An 8,846-nucleotide genomic window follows, 5' to 3' on the forward strand; every position below is an offset into this window, starting at 1 on the left:
CATATTTGAATATTGTAAGCAGTTCAAATAGTTAAACTTTGCAAGTCTTCAGCTCATGCATTTCTCTTGAACCAATAGTCATTAAGAGCAATATGCTAGTTTCTTGTTATTTGCACTATGAGTGAGATTAAATAAGGGAGTATATGAGGACCGATACATTTTATATGTCATGGTATTGTTTTCAGAAGTTGTGAACTAAATGGTAGCTCAGTTAATTGACTGAATAAGGATGTATTAATGCAGTTGTATACTGAACTCAGGATTACTCTTTATGAAGAGGTGGAAAATGTGTGTTTTATTCAGAAGTAAGAGGACTGTGCTATAACGAGCCTACAGGTATTTTGGTTTTGTTTCTGCGAGTATGGACGTTGTATTGCTAAATGACATTTGAATATGGAAAAACCAAATACAGAACAAAAGGATAAAAGAGAAAAGAAAAGAGATTTTGCAAATTGGTAAATAAATTCTGCTGAGCGAAGCTACACTGAACAGAAGCAACGGTCGCCTGTCTCATTCTTTCTCCTGTTTTACAGGAACCTTATCTGTTTACAGGTACTCGGTCTGGGACCTGTTACAGATGCGCCTGTAGAGAGATAGTGAAATAGTGAGCTGGATAATTTAGTTTTACCAGTAGCCTACAAACGAATATAGTCTTAATAGCGACAATAACACAATGTACTTATAGGCTTAAATATTGCAATCAAACTTGCTGCAAGGGGTAGCTAGGCTAGCAGGCTACTTACATGTCTGAGGTGATAAAACATGTTCGTCGTGGAAGAATGATAGGCGAATGTTTTTTTGCAAATTTTGCACGTAACCCTCTTTGAGTCATCCTTGTCCTTTTCGAAATGTTCCCAAATTTTAGAACTTCTTCCAGACATGTCTGCCGCGAGGAAAACACCAACAGTAGGCTAAATTAGTGGCACGACTACTTCCTTTTCATGCTCGTCAAATTAAAAGCCCTTCAGCCCTTCGAAAAGACGCGTTTTTTCCCCTCCGACCAATCGACCAATAGAATTTTAGTCAGCTAATATTTTTTTGGTCGACCAAAGACTAATCGATTGTTTTCCGTCAGCCCTATCACATAGCCTACGAAAATAACTGAAATTGCCCACAGACAAAACTGAAAGTGCCTCATAAACATAACTAAAATCGTACATAACTACAACTCAAATTGCGCACTCAAAGTGCATACAAAAATAACCAACTTTGCAAATTCAAAAATAACTCAAATTGCGCACGCTACATACAAAAAATGAAAGTGCTTATGGCGGCAGTGGGCCGATAACAGGCATTACATTTCTAACACGCCACATCTTTTTATTAGGCCTATTTCTAAAGGTTGTTAGCCAAAAACACCAGGCGATCCACGTTTGCTGGGTCTAGTGCAGAGCGTTTTTTATTTACTATCATGCCAGCAGTGGAAAAAACCCTTTCTGCTCTAACTGAGGTGCCCGGGATGCTCAAGTAGCGCCGTGCCAGCCGGGCGAGGTGAGGGTACTTGGTTCCTGACGTCTTCCACCACGACAATGGGTTGCTGTCGCTGGGTATTGGTGTCTCAGCATCGTACATGCGCATCTCTTGCTGTAGCACAAGTCCACTGTCCAAAGTACTACCTGGACCAGCAAACTGGCGATAAACATTCCCCAAAAGGGACCCCATAGCACCCAGAGGGGTTCCATCCCCTGCTCCCTCTTCATTCTCCGCGTGCTCTTCATCCTCCGCAATCAACCTCATCTCTCTATGTACTTTATCGTGCACCTCCTGCTGTTGTTGTCCAGTCAGATGAATCAGTCGATGGAACCGGGGGTCGAGGTAACTAGCAGAATTGAGTAGCATGAACGCGTCTTTGGTATGACTGTAGCGCTTCTCGAGGTCGGCGGAGATCTTAGTTTTCATGTCATTGAGTGCTTGAGGATCACCGGTAGATGGCTGAAGATGTGACATAAGCACGTACTTAAGGGGGAGAACGGCTGATGCGGTTGGAAATCGGTCAGTTGATAATGCCTCCGTGGCCACTTTAAAAGGCTGTAGCAATGATCTCACCTACAGAAAAAAAACATAAATAGGCTACTGTTAGAATACTTGACGGTGGGCCTAATATTCTGCTCCTCTGTCACGCTGAAAATGTTATGGCCTGTTAATGATTATTGGTTTGTTAATTTAGGCATGCAAAATCGCTGTGTTAGTTTAATGTCTGTGACTCACCTGCTCCATGAGGCTCCACTCGTTGGTGTTCAACTCAAGATGACCGAGTTTTTTCTCCATAATGACAGCTGCCACCGGAGCTTGCTGCTCCGCTGCCCGACACACCATGTCATAAGTGCTATTCCAACGGGTGGCACAATCATTGATCAGCTTGGCAGGTTTCACTCCGAGCAGCCTCTGTTTAGATTCCAACAGGTAGCTGTCCGTGGTGGACTTGTTGAAATGCAGTGCTGTGGCCTTCAGTCTGTTGATAGGGCTTTTGATAGCTCGCACTGTTAGCCCTTTCCTCACAGCCAAGTTAATAGTGTGGGCCATGCATGGTACATTGGCTACTTGCAGGTGCCTCTCGACAGCGTTAATATAATTAGCCGCATTGTCTGTGGTAATGGACAGCACCGACTGGGGCCTCACGTTGTATTCTCCGAGTATATTGGCGATGCACTCTGCGACGTGTTCAGCTGTGTGGGTTTCCTGGACTTCGGCTGTTTTAAGAATGATGTCCTTCATTTCCCAGTCATCGTTTATGAAATGTGCGGTGACTGTCACATATGCCTCGGTGGCTATCGAGGTCCATCCATCTGTTGTCAGGGAAATGTTTTCTCCGCTTAGCATTTTTTTGATGTTGTCTTTTGTTGCATCATAAAGTTTAACAACTCTGTCACTGATGGTTGCACGGGAAGGAACTGCGTACCTGGGTTCTAACTCCTGGACGAAATCTTTAAACCCAGACCCCTGCGAGATGTTTATCGGCCTCATATCTTTGCAGATAAATCGTGTCAGTTTATCGGTTATCTTCCTTTGACGTTCGGCTGATAAGCCCCGTGATGAGGAGGCAGGCATGAAAGAGGTGATTCGCGCCTGCTTGGCCTGAGGTTCATCAGTGTCCGAAGTTAGCTCGGCTAGCTTGCCAGGGTGTAGCGTCAACAGGTGTGTTCGCATGTTACTCGTCGTGATATGATACTTCATTCGAGCCTCGCACAGCTTGCATATTACGCTTTTTCTGTTTGTTATTGTTCCATTTTTTGACGGAAATCCAAAGTATTTCCATACCAAGCTTCTGTGATGTTCAGGAGTGGTAATCTCCACCCGTGAATTCTCCTCGCTCGCCATTAATCAAAAATGTATCCTAGGCAACGCTATGATAACGTTCAAGCATTGAAGTAACGCGATAACTCAACGTGAGATTTGGATTCAGTCAGACTCAGACTCGAAGAACGACAAAATTCCTCATTACGTTGTCTTGAAAAAAAATTAAAAAAAAATAATTTAACATTCGACTAGTAATTCCTGCGTTCGAATTCTATTGTTTTTTTAATAGTCGAATTATATTCGACGACTGAAAGTCGTTCCAACAGCCCTAATCATCATCAACACGCATGTGTTTATGCACGTGCCCGCGCGCACATACACGCGCACATGTGCACAGAAGTGCACGGACGCAAGTGCAGACACAAGCGCACACTCGCACGCCTGCATGCACAGGCACACACAGACAGACATACACAGACAAACACACGCTTACCTTGCGTTCCCATATCTAAGAAGGAGCGCCTTCTCTTCGGGGTTGGGGATGGTGTGCGACACTCTGAGGTGCTGCTTCAAATTGACGTACTTGCCATAGCACAGGGCGCAGATCTTATCCACCTGTGTGTGACGGAGAGAGGGGTGGAGAAGTAAGGCGCTGCTGCCGCCGTGGGCGGATGCGTGCCTTAGTTTCAAAGTTGGCCATGGCGTCTACTTACCACTACCATCCTGGATCCTGCAAAGTGTGTTCTCCGCCTGCTGCAAAAGCAAACATAGTAGATTAGAACACGGAAGCTGGCCGCGAGATTCCAAATCCCCATCTATCACGTTAGCGTTAGCGCTAGCGTCGTCGGTCTTGTCGGTCTTTTCAAAAACGTCATTTGCTACACATTTATTTAATAAACACAGGCACGAGCAAGCAAGCCCCGGTCAATAAACGCACGAGGCGTCCACTCAGTAACGACAAAAAAATCAAGCCTTCCATAGGACAGAACAAAATCATAAAACTTACCAGTGTGTTATTCCAATACCAGCGCGCGTACAGACAACCTTCTCCTCCCCCCTCGCTCTGTGGGAGGGGAAATAAAAAACGAGGGAGAATTAACCCCGTCGACACAGGAAGTAGTTGAGAAGAGTGGGGGAGGGGAGCGCAGTGGGGAACCCCGCGGCTCCTTGGCCGCCCGAAAGGCGCAGATCCCTGTTTCAAGTACTGAATTCAGTACTGGGTTAGTCATTCTATTCCATTCTGTGTTTGATTCACCAGACCATGTTCAGCTCATGTTTTTTCACTTTTCCAAACTGAGTAAATGAAACATGAACCACTTATTCTCATCAAAGTAAAAATCACAAGGAATGTTGCTTCATATATTCAGAATATAAAAACATGATAAATGACAGTGATATTTCTTACTGCTCTTATATTAATGAATATATAATTCCTGAGACACATTTTGCATTTATAATGTTCAATACTACATGATTTTTTTTAATGCATACTTGTTTGTTGACACATATCTCCATGGTGGGGTATTGCAGAGAAATAAGGGTCAAATATATAAACTAATGCATGCAAAAATCCCCCATATTTTAGAACATTTGCAGTGGCAGGTGTGGACAGGTGATGCTATTTTATAAGCACATTGCTTAGTAATTATAACAGCATATTCACTACAGGCGGAAGATAAAAGTATTAGGCGAGCACTCACCAATTGCATTTTTTTTTTTATTAAATTATTGTCATCAGTCCACTATTCTATGGACTTTTGGTGTATGAGTTATGCTGATGTTGCAGTGCAATAATAAAAGAAAACCTTGGATCCAAACAAACAAACCATTAAAGGAGAAGCATGTTACAAGTCTTCCCATATTTTATTATATTTTCCAATGATTTACTTCAAACAATTATTTTAGCTCCATCCATCACCTCCATCTTTCTCCTCTTTGGCTTAGAACAGGTTGTTTTGAGCATTTTCCTGTTCTATTTGAATAACAATGACAGGGGTGGGTAGTAATGTGTGATGTAGTCATGCATGTGAGTGAAAACAGTAGTTTGTTTTTGTTATGGTTTTTTAGGACAGAGAACTATTTGTGTTCCTCTTGGTTAAACTGTGCTTCTACTCTTTACTCAAGCATATTTTTGAGCCAGCAATCTATGTTTTACTTGGCTAAATATCCCATTAATACCTTTGTTGCACTAGTCTGCTCTAAATGCAGGGATTGAGTGTTGGCAGGAGCAGTGCCTCTGCTGCAGATGCATTTGCTAGCTCCACCTGTTCATAGACAACATGAGGATGATTGAGCAAAACCCAGAAGAAGATGCAACTTCCATTGAGGATCCCCAGCAACATCTGGCAACACTTTTTATGCCAAAATCTAAAAAAAGACATCAGTTACTCAGTTAGTTCGAGGAAACATCCAGAAACACTGAGGAGCTATAAAGAGTCAAATCCTCTGTCAAGCACAGACATCAAGGCAGTACCACAACTGTCCAAACTGAACTGACTGGTCGGCCTAGACTGTCACAGGTGACAGTTGACCAGCTCATTGACATGATATGATGGTTTACTCCTCTTTTCAGTTATTGAGTGGCCTGGTTTCAAAGAGTTTGTGATAACATTCAGTCCAAAAAGCTCAGCGATGACCTGAAAAACTTCTTGAGCCATAGGACAGAGATAGCAGCTGAGGCCATGAAATCGTCTGTGAAGAAGGAGTTGAATGCCAGCCAAGTATACAACCACCACTGACTGCTGGACTGCAAAACAGCTTCCTAGGGATGCTCTGGCATGCAGACCCCTGGGGGGGGGTCACATATGTTTGAAGTCCTGGCTGAAATATCAAAGAATATGCAGGAGAATCCCAGGTTGACAGGTCTGAATGTGAAATCCATGACAAAGTTGTTGAGACATCTACTGACAGTGAAGCCAATTTCCTTAAAGTTTTTAGGGTGTCACACCACACAGTCATCTCAGAGCCTGAGCCAGAAATTAATGATGAGCATGATGACACAGCTGAGCCAAAAGATACGGAGCTCCAGAAAACCACTGAAATATTGAAAATTGACAACAATCGCACCCTACCAACTACCACCACATCAAAGATGTGCCTGCAATCTACTGAGTCTTGGCCACATCGGATGAAGTCGAGAAGGAGCCTTTCAGATGCCTCTTTCATTCTACATTTCCTAACTATGCTGCATTATGGAACAAAGTGGAGAGGCCAGAGTCAAAGTCGGGCAGAAGAAGTGGTGCAGAAAGAGTGTGATCTGCAACTCAGCTGTCCCAAGATGGATTCCACAGTCATGGCAGTGGAGCGAGTTGTCTGTACTTACCAGGAAAAAGGAGCGGAAGCCATGAGGAATATCTGCTCCAAGTTCAAAACAAAGATGTAAGTAGTAACACACACACACACACACACACACACACACACACACACGTTGTGTTTTTATCACTTGTGGGGACATTACATAAACTTGCATTCATTACCTGGAGCCGTATGGAGGTTATGGTGGTTATGGGAGGATCCTCTTTTAATCATCCTTTGATGTTCAATTCAATTCAATTCAATTCAATTCAATTCAATTCAATTCAATATTCCTTTATTAGTCCTGCGAGGGGAAATTCCAAATTACAGTAGCATCAATAAAACAGATAGTATAGATAGTATAAGAAGTGCATGCAAATTAATAACATCAGAATATACAAAAAAGTGGGAATTTTGAATAAAAAATAAAAGAAACGTCATCCTAAAAAATTGTAAAAAATTGTAAGAAATTGTAGATAGTATTTACAGACTGTTATGTACATGTTTTATTGCACAGACTATTGCACTGATTACTTGGAGCAGTTTTTATTGTACAGTCTGACAGCTGCAGGGAGGAATGACCTGCGATACCGCTCTTTCACACACTTTGGATGTAGCGTCCTGTCACTGATGGAGCTCCTCAGTGCAGTGAGTGTGTGTTGGAGGGGGTGGGAGTCATTGACTGTCATGGAGGACAGCTTGGCTGTTATGTTATTACAAACAGCCTTTTAATAAATACTATGTCTCTTCCTTGTCCCCTGAGCCAGTGCCCACCGTGACATCCAATAGGATGTCACGCTTTTACCCAAATCTAACCCTAACCCTAACTTAACCTAACCTTACCTATCCCGTAACCCTATCCTCAGTCTTCACCCTAAAATTTAATGAGGGGGACCTGCATTTTGTCCCCATAAGGCAGGTGAGTCCCCACAATGTGACTGTGTAAACAGATTTTTACTTGGTCACACACACACACACACACACACACACACACACACACACACACACACACCTTTTGTTCATTTAATTATTTGTCATGTCACTACATTAAATGATAGACATGTTTCATGTTTTTGTGATCTTTAAGATTATGAGCACATGAACAGAAAAAGAACAAACTGACTGTATCATGAATACATTTTTGTCTCCTGTTTTGTTTTTGTTCTGCTCTACTCCTTTGCTAAATTTCAGGTTTGGTGCTGCAGAACTGTCATTTGTGGAGGAGTATGTCGCAGTCATGAAGCCTGTGGCAGCAGCTCTCAACAGCTCTCACATGACTGGTTTATCCCCGCCATCTATCTCCTGGAAGACAAAGTTGGAGACTTCAGTCTAAGTGTGCCTCCCACTATTAGAGTCTGTCTAACATGGCCTCAACAAGCGTTTTGGGGAAATAAAGAAGGTCTCCGAGCTCATTATTGCAGCCATCTTTCTCCAGAAGTTCAGAACCAATTGGACACACAAAAGCAACATAAAACTGGCAGTGTATCAGCTTATTAATTTAGGATGTTTTAAAATATGTGGTGGCCAGAGAAAACCCTTTAAATGGTGAAACTGTAACTTATATACACAAATTGTAATTTATATATGTGTGTGTGTGTGTGTGTGTGTGTGTGTGTGTGTGTGTGTTTGTGATTTGAAAAGTAGGAACACTCCCTTTGACATATATTATTGAATGTTGACAATATCTTTCTCAATTCCAGCATTATCAGCATTATTATTTTTTTAAGTTTTCATGTGTCTAAAAGTACAAAATCAAAATCAAGATGTTTTGACATTGCCAGTGATTTGTGGCCATGGCAGCCAAGGGGTTCTTCATGGCCACAATACAAATATGTAATATTAAATATGTTCTTGATCTTTTACAGGAATGGACTATTGTAGAAGTGAAGTTACTCTGCTTCTCACTTGTATTCTTGAGCATGAAGCCTATAACCTCTGGTGGCTACCTGCCATGCTCCTCAGAGAAAATGGCTCTTCTACACTCCTCTCCAGCACTCCAGAAACTCTCCATCAAGACAAACACTGCACTACCTGCCTTACAGCTTGTGAGAGATTGTTCAGTTGCGCTGGGCTCATCTTCAGAAATAGAGGACCACAACTGAGAGACAAAAAATGTGAAAAACATCTTCTGCTGAATCAAAAAGTTCAGCAAAAAGTTCATTAAATGATTTTGATGCCCTCTGCAAATTTGCAGCTTTCATGTGACAATGTTTTACAAAGTATCTTTTACATTAAAAACACACAATTACATTGTTTCAAAAGAGAGAAACTCAATGTTAGAATGTTAGAGACGTATGCACATATTATCCCAGTGT

At 42.1% G+C, this 8,846-nt stretch overlaps 1 protein-coding gene across 1 annotated transcript; it reads right to left on the minus strand.

Moving 5' to 3' along the window:
* Positions 1-1,104: 1,104 nt before the first annotated feature.
* LOC143324237 (E3 SUMO-protein ligase ZBED1-like) lies at positions 1,105-3,959 on the minus strand. Its single transcript, XM_076736573.1, has 4 exons — positions 3,951-3,959; positions 3,731-3,852; positions 2,209-3,208; positions 1,105-2,046 (listed from the first exon to the last, which is right to left on the minus strand). The coding sequence occupies exons 1-4, from the start codon at positions 3,957-3,959 to the stop codon at positions 1,336-1,338; spliced, it is 1,842 nt and encodes a 613-aa protein (XP_076592688.1). The 3' UTR covers positions 1,105-1,335.
* Between the last annotated feature and the right edge of the window lie 4,887 nt (positions 3,960-8,846).

This window comes from Chaetodon auriga, chromosome 1 (assembly GCF_051107435.1).
Source record: "Chaetodon auriga isolate fChaAug3 chromosome 1, fChaAug3.hap1, whole genome shotgun sequence".
Lineage (NCBI taxonomy): Eukaryota > Metazoa > Chordata > Actinopteri > Chaetodontiformes > Chaetodontidae > Chaetodon > Chaetodon auriga.